We start from the raw sequence: 18,646 nt of genomic DNA, 5'->3' as shown, positions 1-18,646 counted from the left end.
TGTCTCTGAGGTCTTTCCTTTTCCTTCACAAAGCCCCGGGGGGGTGGCTTCTGGGCCCCTAAGACTCCAGGTTTCCTCCCCATGGCCCCGAGTCAGCCTGGCCGAGAGGCGTGCCCCCCTGGGGAGGGAGCAGGTGGGCCCCCAGATGCCAGCTCCTCTAGAAGCTGCATCACCTGTCGGACCCCGCGGACTTATTCTGCTGTTCAGCCTAGTCTCCTTCATTCCTGGCTCCCGTGGTGGGTTTCTCACAGTTCAGACGCTTCTCAGACGTGACCCTCTGCTCCTGAGTTTCTTCTCAGTGCTTTTAGCTCCTCCCCAGACTCTCCGGATCTTTGAGTTTGAATCTGGATTCTGTTCCTTGTTGTGCGAATGATTTCCTCAAACTTTGTCTTCAGAAGATCTGATTAGCATTCTGCCCGTGTCCTCAGGTTCACGATGCAGAGGTTGAACCCAGATGGGGCCTCAGACAGATGCCGTGAGCTCAGGCACTCTTCGGACTCATCTTGTGATAACATCTGTGCTTTAGACTTTGCTATTTCGCATCCTTCTGATTGGAGAATGCAGGTTTTCCCTGCGAGGGATCTTTCCTTTCTGTCGTCTTTATAGGAACGTCATCCCCTACAAGCCCTTTATCAAAGTGCTCAGCAGTTTTCCCCACGGGCCTTACCTCGCCCCAGCCCTATTATGTGGGCTTGGGCCACTGTTTTGTTTGTTTTTTGTTTGTTTGTTTTTTGGTTTTTTTTTGGTTGTTGTTGTTTTGTTTGTTTTTGATTGTGGTTCTCTCCTTCCATCTTTTGTATCTGTTTACATTTCCTCTTAAACTTATTCCTAAATAATTCGATACATGTTTCAGATAAACCTGGTTCATGTCATGCCGCCCTCGCTGGTCGAAGGCAGGCCATGTGATCTCATCTTAGGGCTCGGTAAGGAAGTTGCCGTCAGAGCAGCTCTCCTTGAACGATGCCAACGGTCAGAGCTTCGTTTTGATAGCTGTCCTCAGCATCCACAAAGCTGAGACGTAGGACCCTCGGGGTTTGTGAGGGATGTCACCTGAGAATTTTCTCCATCTTTGGTACATTTCTGTATTCCCAGTAACAGCAGAGGGCCTGGCAACAGTTAGGTTTGTAATTGAAGAATAACAGCGTAGCACTTCACCAAATAAGAAATTCACATGGCCGACAAGCCTTTGAAATGCAAACCAAAACATTAGAGAATACAAGAAGGAATGTCTTTTTTCTAAAGCCTATCAAACTGGCAAATAGTCCAAACACCAACAAGAAGAATCACATCTAGCGTTGGTGAAATGTAAGGACACAAGTTCTCATACGGGTTAACGGGGTGTAAATTGGTTGAACTTTGGGGGCCAGTTTGGCAATGTATCAAAGCCTATATGTGTATGTTCTTTTCGACCTAGTAGTTCTACTTCTAGGAGTTTATTCTAAAGAAATAATTAAAAATGTCCACAAAGATTTATGTTCAACCATGTTCCTCATAGCAGGAAGTTGGGAGAAATCTGTATTTCAGCAGGAATGTTCTGGTTAAATAAATAAATTAGTTCTTCTGTACCTGTTAAAATAATAAACTGGTCACAAAGTAGGATAGATAGCACAAACCACATACTGATTTTTTTTTAAAAAAAGAAAAGTACATGAATTAAAAGTGTTAATTAAAATTTTGTATTTTAGAAAACTGAAGACCATCTCTGGGTGGTGGGGTTAATGTTTATTTTCTTTTTTTCCCCTCTATTATTATTATTTTTTTTTTTTGCGGTACGCGGGCCTCTCACCGCTGCGGCCTCTCCCCTTGCGGAGCACAGGCTCCGGACGCGCAGGCTCAGCGGCCATGGCTCACGGGCCCAACCGCTCCGCGGCATGTGGGATCTTCCCGGACCGGGGCACGAACCCGTGTCCCCTGCATCGGCAGGCGGACTCTCAACCACTGCGCCACCAGGGAAGCCCTCCCCTCTATTTTTAATAATGAGCTTTTATTAATTATATTTATAATCAGGAGGGAAGATTATTTGTTTTTAAAAAAAGCAACTGGTATTTGAAGAGGAAGTCTAAGATACAGTCCAGCCGTTCACTCCGAGAAGTTCAGAGCTACCTGAGAGAGTCCCGAGTTCACATAATGCCTACAGCTTGTCTAGAGATGCATTGGGCCACTAGAGAATCTTATGCAAAGTGTTTCTATATCTTATAAAATTGCTGTTGAAGGCAATATCCATTATGCTGTGAGCTGTCATCTAAACCTTCAAACAGAATTCCTTTGACCATTTGTTTTAACTCCTTTTATTAGAGAATGAAAGCTGTATAGCTCCTCACATTTCTTTTGGTATTAGCTGCTACAGATCTCTGAAAGATGTTTTATGCTGAATTGTAGTAATTACTAGCATCCTGGCATGGGTTGCTGATATAATTACCCTCTTTCTTTACTGTTTTACCTTTGAAAAATCCTTCAAAATGGTTTCTGTCTAGTCGGGATTTTTATTATAAACTACCTTCCTTCCTTTTTGGAAGCAAACGAAGTATAATGAGTACATCTTTAGAGTATCTTAGTGACACTATTACACACCCACCAGAATGGCTAAAGTGAAAAAGGCAAAAAAATGTCAAAGTTGGCAAGGATGTGGAACTGCCAGAGTTCTCATACCCTGCTAGTGAAAGTGTAAATTGGTGCAACGGAAATGCATAATATATTGACTAAAAGACTTATATTTAAACCCATAGGCTTGGGTCCATTCAGTGACCGCTCTCCTGTTAGGGCGCAGGCACTGACCACTGCTTGACAGGATCCCTGTGGACCGTTGCCCTCCTGGCCCCAGCATCACTGGACCCACAGCTACTGGAGGGCCGCTGTCTATGCTGTCTGTAGCGGAGGGGCTGGGGCCCCGTCCTCTGAGCTTCACGCCTTCTTCTCGGGCTCACTTTAGGGAAAAGAAGGACTTTTCAAACCCTTGGCACCAGTGAACGGCAGATGGAGCTGTGAGGCCGCTCTGGCCTCGGCGGGGCACAGGTGCTTCTGCTTAGCAGCTGCCGGCAAGGGCAGCCTCCTGGAGGGAGCTCCTGTGTGGCAGTGGTTTCCCTACAGCAGAAAGGGCAGGGGAAGGGCCACAGGAGCAAGTGAGACTGGCCCCAGCATCACAGTGTATTGAGCACCCACTGTGCGGCAGATCCCAGCCCAGGATCCAACTGGGGAAGCCGGGGTTTAACGTTGTCTTCCTTCTTCACCCCAACTCCTCATCTTTCTCCTCCTTTCCCCCTGTGAACTCACATTTTAGAACTATTGGGCTGGCCCAAAAGTTCGTTCGGGTTTTTCCGTAGGATGTTACGGAAAAACCCGAACAGACTCTTTGGCCAACCCTGTAAAATGCATGTTTTAGGTTTAGCTGTTTATTTATTGAGTAAAGCATTGTTTTCTAGTGCTAATTTTTGAAGTGAGCGAGTTGATTATTTTGTGCTCCTCTGACAGAATCCTAAGACTGAATCCCCCCTCCTTCTGGGGAGTCCATGGTTATTTTCTTTCTTAAGAGTTACAGTCCCTTGAGGGTAAAAAAATACGTACTTTCTTCACTGTTACTTTAAACATATTTTGTGAGTCTTTTCTTGATGGTAACACTTCTTTTTTCTCTTCTTGATCATGCCTTAAAATCTATAACTAAGATATGTATTATACTTTTTTCTTTTTGAATATTATGTTCACATCAACACTCCCCCCATCATTTGCTCATAATCACTACTGTGATCGTTTTGTAAATGATACTGTTGTAAAATGTAAACAGTATAGCAATAATCATAATAGCTGTAGTGTTTGGGATTTATAATAGCAGCTATTATTTACTGAATATTTGCTCTTTGCCAGGCACTGCACTAAACTTTTTATGTTCATCCTCTTATTTAAATGTTATGATTGTTATGATAATTCTTCAAAGTAGCTATTTTATGGAGGAGAAATCTGAGGTTTAATGAGATTAAGTAAATCCGAATCTCTGACTTTACAATTCATATGATCTTTTTTTTTTTTTTTTGCGGTACGCGGGCCCCTCACTGCTGTGGCCTCTCGCGTTGGGGAGCACAGGCTCCGGACACGCAGGCCCAGCAGCCATGGCCCACGGGCCCAGCCGCTCCGTGGCATGCGGGATCTTCCCGGACCGGGGCACGAACCCGTGTCCCCTGCGTTGGCAGGCGGACTCTCAACCACTGCGCCACCAGGGAAGCCCCATATGATCTTAATTACTATGATTTCCACTTTCCCATTAGCATCAATTGTTAATAGTTCTGCTTGCATTACAAATTCGTTTGTATTTTTTAGAATTTTATGTAAATGGAATCATACAGTATGTTTGGGTTCTTGCACTCAGTATAATTACTTTGAGCCTGATGAATGATGTTGGGTGTATCAGGAGTTCATTCCCTTGTGTTGCTGCAGGACACTCCCTGTGTGGATACAGCACAGTTAGTTTATCCACTCACCTGCTCATGGATATTTGGATTGTTTCCAGTTTGGGGCTGTTATAAATAAAACTGCTGTGAACTTCTGTGTACAAACCTTTATATGGACATGTGCTTTCGCTTCCCTTGGGTAAATACCTAGGAATGGGATGCTGAGTCATGTGTCAGGGGTCTGTTTAACTGTTTGGGACGTTGACAGACTGGGTTCAAGGTGGCTGTATTGTCTAACATTCCCATCAGCGGTGTGTGAGGGTCCCAGCTGCTTCACATCCTCATCTCGTCAACACTCGGTAGGGCAGTCTTAGTTTTGGCTGTTCTAATAGGTATGTTAGTGGTATTGCATTGTGGTTTTGATTTACAATACTTTGAAAACATTGGTCTTCTGGTTTGCATTTTTTGACAAGAAATCTATCATCCTGTCTTTGTCCTCTGTAACAGTTCTCCTCCTCTCCAGCCCCCTCCCGCCACTTTTAGGATTTTTCTCTTTTACCTATTTAAGCAGTTTGATCGTGGGGTTCCTTGGTATACTTTTCTTCGTATTTCTTGTACTTAGGGTACATTGAGCTTCCTGGATTTGTGAGTTTATAATTTTCAACAAATTTGGGAAAAATTTGGCCGATATTTCTACAAATATTTTCTCTATCCTCCTGCCTTCTTCCCGCCAGTAGAAACTTGAGGACTCCAAATATACATCCACTAGGCCACCTGAAGTTGTCCCACCGCTTACTGATGCCCTGTTCATTCTTCTCTCTGTTGCATTTTAAATGGATTCTTTCGCTGTCTTCATGTTTATACCGTCTGTGATGTCTAATCTGCTGTTGATCACCCTCCAGGTCTCTGCTTCACGTGTGCAAACTCTCCTCTAGCTTCTTGATGTCCTTATCTACTAATGCTGTCGTCTGCGATTTCTGGGTCAGTTTTGATTGATTAGTTTTCTTCTTATCATGTTTCATATTTTCTTGCTTTCTTTACACGTCTGGTATTTTTGATTCAATGTCAGACATTATTGATTGCTAGAGTTTTGTGTTCTGATAAATATCCTTGAGCTCTGTTCTAGGATGTGGTAACGTTACTTGGGAACAGTTTGTGCTTTTCAGGCCTTGATTTTAAACTTTGCTGGGTGGGACCAAAGCAGCATTGAGTCGAAGGCTAATTCTTCCCCACCACTGAGATAAAAGCGCTTGGAGTACGCTCTACAATATCCCTCTGATTGTGCACTTTTCTTACTGTTACTGGCCTTCAGTGAGTGCTAGTGATCCTTTTAGGGATTTTCCCCTGGCCTTGGGTGCTTTACTCACTGTCATGCGCAGATCAGTTATTCAGGTGAAGACGTGGGGAGGGCGACATTTGGCACATGGCCGGAGCTTGCTCTGTACCTCTGTTAGTGCTCTGTCCTGTGAGTCACAGCCGGTGAGCTGTGTCCCTGCACTCACAGCGGTGTGTTTGCGACTCCGAGACCACTGGGCTCTGCTCGGGTTCCCCCAGGGCTTGGGGTGACCAGAGGGTGCACCTGTCCCCCATCAGCTAGAGATTATGGCCCTTCATTGCCTCGTGTCCAGGGTCTTTGTGTGTGTGTGTGTGTGTGTATGCATTTAACGTTTGAGGCAAATAAGGTGAATCTGGTGTCTTTAACTCTATCTGTTGCTCTGTCTGTTACAATTTTTAAATTGCTCAGATGATTTTAATTCACTGCATTAAAATGATGGGGCTCCCTAGCCCAGTGCAGTGCCGTGTCCTGGGGTCTGGTGATGAATCTGGCTGGTAACCGAGGTGGGAAGGGCTGCCTTCCACCTGCTGTCAGCACGTGGGGCCTCATCCTTGCTCTGTTAGCCATGCACTTGGTATGAGTGAGACTACTCAGCACAAGAACTGACAACCGTAATTCCACAGTATTTTTTTTTTTTGTCTCAGATTCATATCTATACGTTTCACTCAGTCTTTTTTAGAACATCATACTTACATTTTTGCGTTGTTTAAAAATCTATTTCTTTTCATGGAAAGCATGGCTTTTTCTAATAAAGAGATTGACAGCATTGATCTTTGACATGAGATTTAAAAGCCAAATGCTATTACTATTATTACAGAATAATTTATCTGCCAGATTCATCATTAGTATGCCACCAGTTAAAGCTATTTTCAACTCTTGGTACAAGGTGTGTGTTCTTGAATATAAAAATAAAATGTACTAAGTGTTAAAGTTTTAGAACATGTAAGAAAGTGTAAGAGAACATTTTAAACTACCTGTAGTCTCGCATTTAGAGATAACTATTATTAATAATGTGGTGGGGACTTCCCTGGTGGCGCAGTGGTTAAGAATCCGCCTGCCAATGCAGGGGACAGGGGTTCGAGCCCTGGTCCAGGAAGACCCACATGCCACGGAGCAACTAAGGCCGTGTGCCACAACTACTGAGCCTGCATTCTAGAGCCCGTGAGCCACAGCTACTGAAGCCCATGCGCCTAGAGCCCGTGCTCCGCAACAAGAGAAGCCACCACAGTGAGAAGTCCGCGCACCTCAACAAAGAGTAGCCCCCGCTCGCCACAACTAGAGAAAGCCCGCATGCAGCAGTGAAGACCCAGCACAGCCAAAAATAAATAAATAAATAGAAGACATTAAAAAAAAAAGAGTATTCCATTGTATGGGCACACCATATAAAAATAAATAAATAATGTGGTGTACTTCCTTTTAGATGAATTCTTTTCAAATTGTTTTCCTGCTTTCCATTGTAGTGGAAGACTTACGACCCTGCATTTTCCCACTTGGAAATTTGGTTCCGATTCGTCTTTGTGGTGCTTACCTTCATTGTCACTGTAAGTACCGTTCACCTAGCAGATTATGTCAGAATCCAAACACGGGCAAAGTTAGTTCGTAAATTATGGTTATTAGAGTGCGGGAGGTCCACCTGAACTCTGAGACACTCCATCCAGTGGGCCGACCTGATGGTACTGAATAGTCTGTATTTCTACTGGGGTGCTGTGCTGCAAGAACGCTGCGGTATCTTCAGTAAGTAAGCACTGCGTAGCGTCACAGTAATTACAGGTCACTGACTTGTAAGTGAATTCTCATCGGTGTGCGGTGAGAAGTACCATTTAATCCGTGTGGAGGGATTCTGCCTCGTTTGAATGACCTTCTTTGAGTGCAGATACAGCCCGTTCTTGGCTTTTACATTTGGAAAAGTGGACCAGACCTTTCAGGCTTTGGGCTCTTTCAGGAGAGTGCAGATGGGCTTTGGACGTGCAGGCTTTCGGCCCGTTTGGGATCCGAGGTCTCTGTCCACTGGTGCACCGTGTCTTTGGAGGGTGGTAACCCACAGAGTACAGGCAGTCCCCACGGAGGCCCAGCCAGTGAAGGTGGGAAGTTATAAATTGGAGGAAAAGGAAGTGTGCCCGGAGGGTGGTATCCTGCCCCCGTCAGCTGCCTGCCCTGTGCTGACGCGGAGGGAGTGACGTTTAGGACGTCCGTTCTTGGCAGTGGTGGTCGCTCCAGTTGCCACCCCAGGAACTTGTTGCTTCGCAGACTAACTGTATGCACAGAAGGACACAGGCTCACAGGGGGCGTGTGAGGGAAATGCCAGACGGTGGTGATCTGGGTGTGGCTGGAAGGCAGGACACGGCCACGGAGTACCCTGAGAGCTGGGATGGCCAGGGCCTCCCCTGGTGAACTCACTAAAGGAAAGTGGAAAACTGCTGTTTATATTTGGTCAGAAATCCTTGCTGTTCCTTGAAGGATTTCTGTTGCCTGGGATTCTGCTGCCGTACTCTGGGGCCCAGAGAACTGGTACCCAGGGCCCCATGCTCTCAAACAAGAGAAATGGGCCTGATTCTGACAGACAGACTGGGGGAGATGGTCCATCAGCCCAGGAAGTCCAAATTGCTTAGGAAATTATTGGCTTACGTTAGACTGCAGAGAAAAACAAAACGACTCCAGGCTTAAAAATCACAACTTGTGTGATGTTTTAGAGTTTAAAGAAAGCTCTCCCATGGGCCACTGCCCCTTCAGGGGGGTGTTTGAAAGAAGCACATCGTGTGACCGTGGTTGTGTATAAGCCTCATTCCTTGGCTTTTCCTCTGGGAGCCCTGGCGCCTCCCTAGAAGCTGGCGTCATCTGTGAAAGTCGCACCTCTGGGAGCCTGTGGCCTGTGCCCGGGGAGGTCCTTCCCTGCGGCTCAGTGGGAGCCGGCCTGGTAGAAGCAGCCTGCCCAGGAGGAGGCTGGGGGGCCAGGGGGGTTATGGCCATTGTATTTCTCGTCACCTCCTGCCCCTGTGGGAACAGCCATGACCGTCTTATCGAGGCTCCTTTGCAGCAATTCACCATCTTCTCCCAGTTGTCACTGGTGGTCTCAGGGTCGGTTCAGCAAGGGGTTGGCTCATCGGGTCTTGGCTGGCACTGAGACCTTTGATTTAGGAAGACAGACGTAAGGTGATGCTCGGCGGGGTGGGCAAAGACGGTGACTGGGGGCCTGGTCTGGTTCACAGTGCCTGTTTGCTCACTCCCTCCGGAAGTTTTCCATGCGAGACTGGGGCATCGAGCAGAAGTGGATGTCCATTCTCCTGCCTCTGCTGCTGCTTTACAACGGTAGGTACCATTTTTACTTCGGCGCTTTCCCCTTTAACGTTGAAAGCTGAAAGGCATCCTGGGGGTGGCCTGGGGGCCCCTGAAGGAACAGGTGGTAACGCCGTGCGGCCCGAGGGACATTGCTCCAGGACGCGGCGGTGCCTGCAGCTTTCCCCCTGCCTGGAGGTTAAAACCCGGAAGGGCCGCGACACCGTCTTGGGACTTGGCTGAGGGTGGCAGCAGTGCTGTCTGCCTCTCGTGCCCTGCTGCAGAAAGCATCTGCTTCCAGAGCTGCAGCGCCGGGACTCCCAGGCCTGCGGGGAGGAGCGGCTGGCACGAGCAGACGGCGCTCAGTACTCGTTCCTGGAGCAATCTGTTCTTTGGCTTTTCGGTGTTTTGAAAAACAAGACAGCCATTAGTTCGCTAGCTTCCCCATGGCTCTGGCCGGGGGGGAAAGCGATCATGAGCTCTGCCCTCGCACGGGGCCGGGTGCCCTGCCGGGTGCTGGCAAGTCTGCCTTCCCAGGCCTGTCTGCCTTTTGCCTTGCAGACCCGTTCTTCCCCCTCTCCTTCCTGGTGAACAGCTGGTTCCCGGGGATGCTGGACGACCTCTTCCAGTCTGTGTTCCTGTGCGCGCTGCTGCTCTTCTGGCTGTGCGTGTACCATGGGATCCGGGTGCAGGTGAGCCGTCAGCGCTTCCGGGGGGAGTGGGGGACTCAGTCCTTCTGTTCCAGACTCTGGTGATAACCTTAGGGTGAACTTGTCCTTGGGAACCTGCCTTCAGCCTCATAGTCAACAGAAGAGTGTGTGCTGTGTGGAAATGATGGGCGTATCTATGATCCGTTGTGGTCTGTGAGGGGGTAATAGTTTGCTAGAATTACTAACTTCTCTATTTCTTTCTTTTATTTTTTTTTAAGGGAGAAAGGAAGTGCTTGACTTTCTATTTGCCCAAATGCTTCATTGTTGGACTATTGTGGTTGGCCTGTGTTACCCTCGGAATATGGCAGACGTGAGTAATTTTATTATGTGTGAAACTTCAGTCTTGGAAAGCATTTAACAAGGTGGACAGACCCAAAGCTGACTGTGTTTTGTGAACTCACCCAGAAAGGAATCTGTCACCCAGTGTTTCATGATTTGGTAGTGTGACTTAAACTGAGGGTTCATTTCTGCTTGAATGGCATGTAGAGATGGACACGATTCTTCTAGTCTAAGGTGGAAAACGAAAAAGACCACGTCTTTTCAGATTTCTCCTTTGGAGAGGCAGAGACTTCATTTGTAGAATGACGCTCAGGTCGGCTCCTGGCTCTCCAGTGTCCCCAGGTGTTTTAAGTTTCTCCTTTGGCTTGTGTCTTAAACCTCCCCATCCTTATACCAGCTCCCAGCGTTGATCCTTAGTATTTTTGTCCATCTGTGAAATGGAACCACCGCAGAAGCCTAACGTAGTAACAACCTGATTCACCCAAGTAGGATCTTCTGCAGAAACTAGTCCCATCTCAGGGGTATGATATTGGCACCTGGCACAGTAATGATAGGACTCAGCACACGTCTCCGCTTCCCTCTTCCCACCCGCCTGTCGTCTCAGCAGCCCGGTGTCATTTTGAAATGCGCTTCATAGAAGTTTATGTTTACTTCTCTTGCTTTCTTTGTGTGCTCATCTATTTCCTGGTGCCCATATATGCCGTTGAAAAGGTGCCTGGAAAACAGCTCTTAAAATGGAAAGAGAACTAGTAAAGGGATTTTCTTAATGATAAACACTGTACTTCACACTACTGTTGACTGTGGACAGTAAGTCTAGCAGTGTTGTGTGCATTTTCAATAGGTAATTTGGGATTTCTCATAAATTGAGGATTACTTTTTAAAAATCTTTTACTGTTGGTCAGCAAGTAGTTTATGTTAGTAAGTTTTTTAAAAAGCCAAGTGAGAGAAAGTGTAAAATAAAAAGTAAACTAATTATTAACCTATTTTTTTTATAACATCATATTTCTAGAATTAATGAATTACATGATCCAATGTACCAGTATCGAGTTGACACAGGAAATTTTCAGGTAAGGATTGTTAATGAAGCCAGAGGAATTTTTTTTTAACTGCTGGCTTAGAAAGTCGCTGGATTTTGTAACTTAAATTGTGCTGTTGATACAAGCTTGCCGGCTGGTTATGCGGCAAAGTCCACAGGAAGTTCATGTGTGGTTTAGACCCATTGTCTCCTAGGTGATCTAGTTCAAGCCCTCATTTCACAGAAAAGAAAACCAAGGTCCAGAAAAATTGAGATCCAGGCCTGGATGCTTTCTTGACACATAGCACTGTCTTCCTAAGCAGGGCAGGGAGCCAGGCCCTCATCCCGGGGAGACAAGTAGGAGCCGCTGCCGTTTATTGAGCACCTGCTACGTTCCAGGCCCCACGCTCGGAGCTTTCCGTGTGTCATGCAGGCGTTGGCGCGTCTGACGAGCAGGGGCCGGGGTGTCCTCCTGGGGTGAGCTGGCCACCTGCGCTCGCAGAGAGGTTGAGCCGGGCTGAGGACAGTCAGAGCGGCAGCAGCGTGCTCTTGTGTTGCTCTAGGCTGTGGCCTTCAGGGCTCCGGGTCCCGCTTAGAAAGCTCTGGCTTTCCTGCTTATGCTATCGGAGGGAGAAGCAACACCGAGACCCTGTTGTCATTCAAGTGCCCGTCTGGTTTCGCTCCAGGGAATGAAGGTTTTCTTCATGGTGGTGGCCACCATGTACATCTTATACCTTTTGTTCCTGATCGTGCGGGCCTGCTCCGAGCTGCGTCACATGCCTTATGTAGGTAAGCGCTGGTCTCAGACCCCCCTGGTGCAGGGCTGCCTGCGTTGGCATGGGCTGGGGGGAATGACGGCCTGACCCAGAGGGCAGACCCAGGGGCTGGAGCAGCGCCTTCAGCCCCAGGGAGCCCAGGGCTGCAGGGCTGGCTCTGGGCCATTTGGACAGTGCTTCGGGCCAAAGCTGGAGGGAGGCCTGTGGGGTGGAAGCCAGCTGGGGCCCCAGGTGCCAGTGTGGCTGTTGGAGCTGCCTGGATCCTTCTGGAATCGCACCTTACAAAGTGGCAGGGGTGGTTTTCCTCATCCTTGAATCGAAACAAGTCACCTGATGTCATAGGATCCTTTCCCCCAATCTGTCACAAGCAAATAATAGTGGCCACGGCCTCGCTGGGAGACCCTCCTGGCCTCCGGGGAGGTGAGACAGCATTTCTCCTGGGCTTCAGGTACTAACAGGTTTAAAGTCCAGAGGGAAGAAGGGTTTTGTTCAGAAGGTCTGGCTTTATTTTTAAGATCTCTGGGATCAGTGGAATTTATTCCAATTTGGTGATTTAATGGGCGTATTTACTTCTTTTTCAGATCTCAGGTTGAAATTTTTGACAGCATTGACTTTTGTAGTGCTTGTCATTAGGTAAGAAGACTTTATTTCTTAAAAGAAGCAAAATGTGGGTTTTTATTTTACCGTCATGAATGTCTTTCTCCCGTTTTATGGGGTTAATTTTAGGGTGCTTCTAGCCGTCTGTGTCCACTGGTGTGAGGCCTCCCCCCCGGCAGGGCCCTGAGCGTGTGGTGGCTGAGGGAGCATGTTCTGTTGTTCGCGCCAGGGGAGAGAAGAGCTTGGCGAAGCCCGCGGCCCAGCGCTGCTCGGGTTCCCCCCTTGCTCTGACACGTGCCCTGGAAGGCAGCAGATGCAGTAGAGACAAGTCAGAGAGTTAGAATCCTGGGTGACGTGCTTGGCCCCTGGGGTCCTTTTGCTGCCCCAAGGACAGGACTGTAAGTGGGCATCGTTGAAGCACACACGCTGCTGCCCGAGGGAAGCGGGCAGGAGATGCCGTGCAGCAGAGCGGGTGCAGAGGACTCTGCCGGGTCCGCGGGCTGGCCCGAGGGAGCGCAGAAAGCCGGCTCTTTGATGAATTCCAGATGATTGCTTGCTTGTTTCTGGTGTGTCGCTTTCTCCTAAAATCAAAATCCCGACGGGGAATCACATCTAGTTACCTGCATTGCTTTCTCGGTTGTTTGGATGGCAAATAAGTGGCTCTCAAGCCCTTTCCCTGGTGGGAGCCAGTCCGGGCTCCGAGTGGCCGGCTTTCCACCACTGCGCTGGGGTCCCGGCCTTGTTGGATGGGGGATCCTGGAGGCATCTGGGTTCATTCACCCGGCCCTGGAGGAGTTGTGTGCGTCCCTCACCAGAGCATGTGAACTTGGCCTGGTCTTCAAAACGAGCTGGTTTTATTCAGCATCTAAATTCACCTGAGAACAGAGGTTCCCGTGTTGTCACTCAGTCTCTCTGCAGCCCTTGGTGCAGCCTCACGTGCACACCCTCACCTCCTTTTACACGTCAGCAGCCCTCACCTCCCCTCACACAGCCTCGCCCTCAGGCTGCCCCAGTCCACGGGCTGGGAGCTGCCGTCTCCTTGTGGTGACCTCTGTACGTCTGTCTAGAAGTTGTTATGCTTTGGGGATCTTCCTTCGTCTGCGTTTCAAGGGGATTCATTCGTGCAGCAGATACCCAGGAAGTACCTCCACTGGTAACTGGGCAGACAGGCTCCTCTCTGTCTGGCGGGGAGGGCAGTGATACAAAATTTAAAGACAGCCTAAACGCCGTAATGAAAGCAGAGGGATGGATGATGGCAGGAGGGCCATGGCTGCTGTACGGAGGCTCGTGGGGGACGGCTCTCTGAGCAGGGGGCCTGGGGCCTGAAGTAGGACCCTGAAGCCTGGGCTCAGGGACAGCAGCGTCGCAGGGCGTGAGGACGCGAGGGAGGGCGGCCACCGGGAGGTCAGGTCGCCTCGCAGGCCATGGTGAGGAGTCTTCGGTTCCATTCTCAGTGGTGGGAACCCTTCGCAAGGTTTTAAGCCAGGAGGTGAAGGGACCTGGTTCACATTTTATTAAACTGTCTGGCTGGAGTGGAGACTGGACCCCAGGGAGGGGAAGTGGGCTCCCCAGTACCAGAACCCTCTGTCGGCACGTGCGTTGGTGGGCAGGTGTCGGACAGGTATGTGAACCACTGCCTGGTGGGGGGAAGAGGACAAGACGGGCAGACTGTCCCCCGGGGGCTGGTGGTCTGTTGGAGGAGATGGTCCAGACGGCACAAACTGGGTAAGAGCAGAGGGGGAGCACGTGCCCGGGGACCTGGACTCGAGGCTGCGACGGGGGCTGTGTCGGCCGCTGCTGACCTCGTCCCTGGATCTGAGACCAGGAGCCCAGTGGAGGGGCTGTGTGCACGTGTACGAGTCTCCACGCAGATAAAATCAGGACTAGACAGTAAATGTGGCAAGTTATGTGCAGCCAGTGCTGTATCTCGGTATGTTTTTATGTACTGTCCACCCCCCTTCTCTTTCAGCATCGTCATCCTTTATTTAAGGTTCGGAGCACAAGTATTACAAGACAACTTTGTAGCTGAACTGTCAACTCACTACCAGAATTATATCCTTTCGTGGGAAGATGTCGGGCGTCAGGCACACACCCCGGTGGGGTGGGTAGCGTTGCAGGCCTGTGAAAGTCAGGAAGAGGCATGCCCTGGGGGCCTCACCCCCGTCCGTGTGAATGAGAGGCCCAGGGGCCCCAGCGCCTGCCCCCACCCTCCACGCCCCCCTCTCCTCTCTGTGGGGCAGGGACCGCAGCGGGTCCACTCACCATCCAAGCCTCGGGTCAGGCCAGGGCTGCCCACCTCTCCCTCTCCCCAGATGGCATCCCTTACCGAGTCCCAGATGTGTCCAGCTGCAGTTGACACCTGTGTCTCCGGGGAGGGCTTGTGAGCAGCGGGACCTCCTTCGAGTCCCTGAGGCCCCGCTGCCTTGGCAGTAGGCTCCTCTTTCGGGTGCATAATCGGGTCAAGTGTGTGCCTCCCACTCCCGCCTTCAGTGACGGCATCCATCAGGGGAGACCCTGGGGTTCATCCCTCACGTCTTGGCTTCCTTCCGTGGGGCCTCTTCTCTTACTTACATCCTTAGAATCAATGCATGATTTTTCACGTTTTTGTGACTGAATTTCACACAGTGCTTTTATCAGATTCTCAAAGGGGCGTGTAATTCAGAAAAGATTAAAAAGGACTAGTTTGAGAGTCTGGATCCAGTTCTTCCTTTTATTCTTGACTCTCCTTCCTGCCCTTTGCCTGCGACTTGCTCTCATCAGGTCCTGCCACCTCCAGAGGCGTCCATGGAGAGGAGAGGGCGCGGCTCACCTGTGGTTTCCAGGTGCCCCTGGAAAGGCACTGTAACCTCCGGCGTGGGCCTGCCCCGTGGTGCCCGATGTCTGGGTGTGGCCCCCGGGGTCCTGCCTGCTGCTTAGCAGTCACTGACGGTTGGGGGAGGGGCCGGCTGACTGTCCAAATAGACGGTGTCCCAGCTCTGCTGCTTCCCTTGACCAGTGTCACCAGCTGAATTCTTATCTTTCTACGGCCTGCTGAACTTTTACCTCTACACTTTGGCCTTTGTGTATTCGCCCTCGAAGAATGCCCTGTACGGTAAGCCGTCGGCCAGGGTCGCTGACCAGGGAGCTTGGGCAGCAGCTCCGGCCCCGCCTCCCCAGCTCCCTCTTTAGCAGAGAGACCAGGCGGGCTCAGATAGTGAGCCCTGAGCCGCAGGGGCAGCCCAGCAGGTGCTGTGTCCTTACAGCCCAAGATGCAGGAACGGAGTGTGTCCGTGGGTCCTGACACGAGCGTGTCCGTCAGCCCCGCGAAATAAAGTCTGTTGGAAATGAGTGCCGTGACCTTCAAAAGAAAGCCAGACGTACACCCCGCCTCACCTCCCAAAAGAACCAAACCAAAACAGCCCTCTTGCCCCGGGGTGAGGAGAGTGAGAACTCCCTGGGGCCGGGACGGCAGGGCCACCTGGCTGCCCATGGATGGGCTCTCAGCACGTGCACAGAGGGTCCGGGCAGAGGTGACGGCTGACGGGCTGTGGACCAGCAGCTGTGCGCAGGCCCGGGGCGGGTGGGCGCAGCAGGCAGACCAGGTCACCCGGCCCTGCTCCCAGTGAGGACCTGCGGGACCCTGGGGTGCGGGGAGCCCGCCCGCTGGCTGCTCCAGGCGGCCCTTCCCCCCAGGCTTCCGCTCAGTCTTCCCGCGGCACCCCCCGGGGGACAGAACGACCTGTCTGGCTCACGCAGGCGGTGAACGGGGAAGCGGGGATTGGAATCCAGCCCTTTCTGACTCCCACCCTTCTTCTAGAACAGCATCCTGCCTCTCTGGGCTAGTGACGTTCAAATGCTTGTTGGTTTTCAGAGTCCCAGCTGAAGGACAATCCCGCCTTCTCCATGCTCAACGACTCGGACGACGACGTGATATATGGGTAAGTCCCCACCTCTGCCGAAGGCTGCCCCAGGGCGAGCGCTCAGCCTGCTTTCGCGTGTTTACCGGAGAGGCTGGTGACCATTCTCAGACGATTTCAGAGGTATCATCGGTCTCTTTCATCTGGGAGAGTCATGTGATCCCCTGGTTTTGTGTTGTCATGTTACTCAGGCTTAGGTGGGTAGTGGCCCTTCCTGCTGGACACCTGAGTGAGTGGTGACCACAGGAAGAGCAGTTCTTTTCTGGAAGAACAGACACACTGGTGATGGGTGGGGCCAGAGGGGTGGGAGGAATCAGCTGGTGACAGAAGTGGAGAGAGCAAGGCTAGGAAACGGGCTCTTGTTAGGACGGCGGGTCAGTGTGAAGAGGAGAATAAACCCAGTGCTGTCGAAAGCCGAATGGTATCAGAGGCCTCTCTTGTAACAGGAGCGACTATGAAGAGATGCCCCTGCAGAACGGCCAGGCCATCCGGGCCCAGTACAAGGAGGGGTCTGAGAGTGACTGAGCCCCCGTGCCTGCTTCCTGGCCTGCCCTGTACCTGCCTGAACGCAGACCTCTCTTACAAGCAGAGATTTCCTGATCCTTATTTGTTTACATATTTTTGAAAGGGAAACCAAAACTGAGGACAAATTTAAACATTGGGCCAAATTTACTGGTAGACTGACTGCATTGATTTGGGAAGAGAGCTCTGACAAAGTTTCAGCCGCCAGATCATGTTTCAAAGATTTCATATGGGAGGTGGCTGTTTCCAGTGAGCAAGAAGTTACTGCTGTTTTTAGTAGAGAGAATTATGTACTTAAAAAGAAAATTTACTCATTCCAAGTTCCTGGAAAGCCCTTAGGAGTAAGGTCCACAGCATGGGGGTGTTCCTCTGCTCCCTTCCTTTCTTCCCTGCCCCGTGGTACCAACTTTTGACCCTTTAAACCCAAAGGGAAGCCTATTTCTGTGGCTGCCCCACGAGGGCAGTCCTTCCCCACCGAGTGGCCTGTGCTCTGGAAGATCACGCATCTCAAGTGATGGGTAACTTGTGTCGGTTGCTGTGTGAAATGTGTACATGTGTAATGGCTCTTTGGGGAAAGGGAGGAGGGTGGGCAGGTCCTAGCCCTTCACTGCCACCAAGGCAGAGCTGCTGTCTTGGAGTTCTGAGGAGCGTTCCATAAGGCTCGTAAGGAAAGGGTAAGATGATTGACAGGTTGTCAGCTCCCATGGGAAGGGTCTTGTTGCCAGAGTTTTCTAAGGGCCTGTGTGCACACGTGAGTAATGCGTGTGAGCGTTCCATCATGAATATGAATGATGTCCCTGTGCATAGAGACATCATGCATATTCATGGGGAGGAGGGTATCCATTACAATTCCAGTAAGCAGGAGCTTCTGCAGCTCTGTCAAAGATGATACCTTGTAGAGCTCTATTTGTTTTGTTTGTTTTTTTAATAAAAGTTAAACAAGTGATTGGTATACTCTACTACAGATTCGTTATTGCCAAAAAGTTCTTCAGCTTCACATCTGGAAACTAGACGAAAGAAGGTAAAACATTTTAGGTGGCTTACGGAGGAACCTCTTTGGGGAGAAGGTAACTTGTTGGGAATCATTCCGGCCCTGTGTGTCTCGCATGGTCGTCAGGTAAACAGATGAATTGCTCTGTGTAAGAGCCGTCTGGAGCTGCTGTATCTGTGGCATCGTAGAAGGCCCTGGAGATTTCCAGTTCCTTTTTGTCAAAGACTAATTATAGGAGGTAGAGATATCTCCTCTGCTTTTCATTTGGGATGCATAGTAATCTCTCTCTTGAATGGGTTACCTGTGATCATTGCAGACATCCTGATTGATGCCATCTCGGCAGACACAGAGGTATGGGACGTGATTGTTCTGCTCTGCAAACAGCCCCCGCACTTTCTTCACATATACATTAACTCTCCAGTTACCATTCAGAGCTAAAGGTTATATTCCACTTTAGGTAGTGCTGGGACCTTAGAGAGGTTCACGAGAGACTATTCATCATGACTTCATATCTTTCTTTTTAATTTAAACTTTAACGATAATGCACCTTTAACATGGACTCCATTTATATTTGTTTTTAAAACCTTGTAAATAAGAAAGTCTGAATTAAAACAGTTGTATTATTGCAAGGGTAATTCAAGTTCACATGGTTTTTACATTTGCTGCAAGGATGTGATTAATTTTTTTTGATTCTGTGTATTCAGAGGTATTGAAGAAATTTTCTGTTACCAAATTTTACAACTTCTATTAAGACTAAGTAATTTTATGTAAATTGATGAAAACTTACTTGTGCTGATTAATGTATCCTAGTATGATATAGTTTCCAAGTTTTAATCATTATAAAATAATTGTCCATAATTTGGAATGCTGTT

At 49.5% G+C, this 18,646-nt stretch overlaps 1 protein-coding gene across 2 annotated transcripts in view; it reads left to right on the top strand.

Annotated features, from left to right (window-relative positions):
• Positions 1–17,705, top strand: part of TMEM181 (transmembrane protein 181) — a 45,114-nt gene extending 27,409 nt beyond the window's left edge. For both annotated transcript variants that reach the window (XM_060029700.1, XM_060029699.1), the window contains 11 exons: positions 7,176–7,256; positions 8,922–9,021; positions 9,550–9,680; positions 9,917–10,008; positions 10,987–11,044; positions 11,679–11,781; positions 12,350–12,401; positions 14,335–14,417; positions 15,367–15,456; positions 16,216–16,282; positions 16,708–17,705. In XM_060029700.1, coding sequence (XP_059885683.1) covers positions 7,176–7,256; positions 8,922–9,021; positions 9,550–9,680; positions 9,917–10,008; positions 10,987–11,044; positions 11,679–11,781; positions 12,350–12,401; positions 14,335–14,417; positions 15,367–15,456; positions 16,216–16,282; positions 16,708–16,786 — 936 coding nt within the window. In that variant the 3' untranslated portion in view covers positions 16,787–17,705. The remainder of the gene's footprint in view (positions 1–7,175; positions 7,257–8,921; positions 9,022–9,549; positions 9,681–9,916; positions 10,009–10,986; positions 11,045–11,678; positions 11,782–12,349; positions 12,402–14,334; positions 14,418–15,366; positions 15,457–16,215; positions 16,283–16,707) is intronic.
• The last annotated feature ends 941 nt before the right edge of the window (positions 17,706–18,646 follow it).

This window comes from Delphinus delphis, chromosome 14 (genome assembly GCF_949987515.2).
Source record: "Delphinus delphis chromosome 14, mDelDel1.2, whole genome shotgun sequence".
Classification (NCBI taxonomy): Eukaryota; Metazoa; Chordata; class Mammalia; order Artiodactyla; family Delphinidae; genus Delphinus; species Delphinus delphis.
The sequence above is the reverse complement of the archived record's forward strand: the minus strand, read 5'-3'. Positions and strand labels throughout refer to the sequence as shown.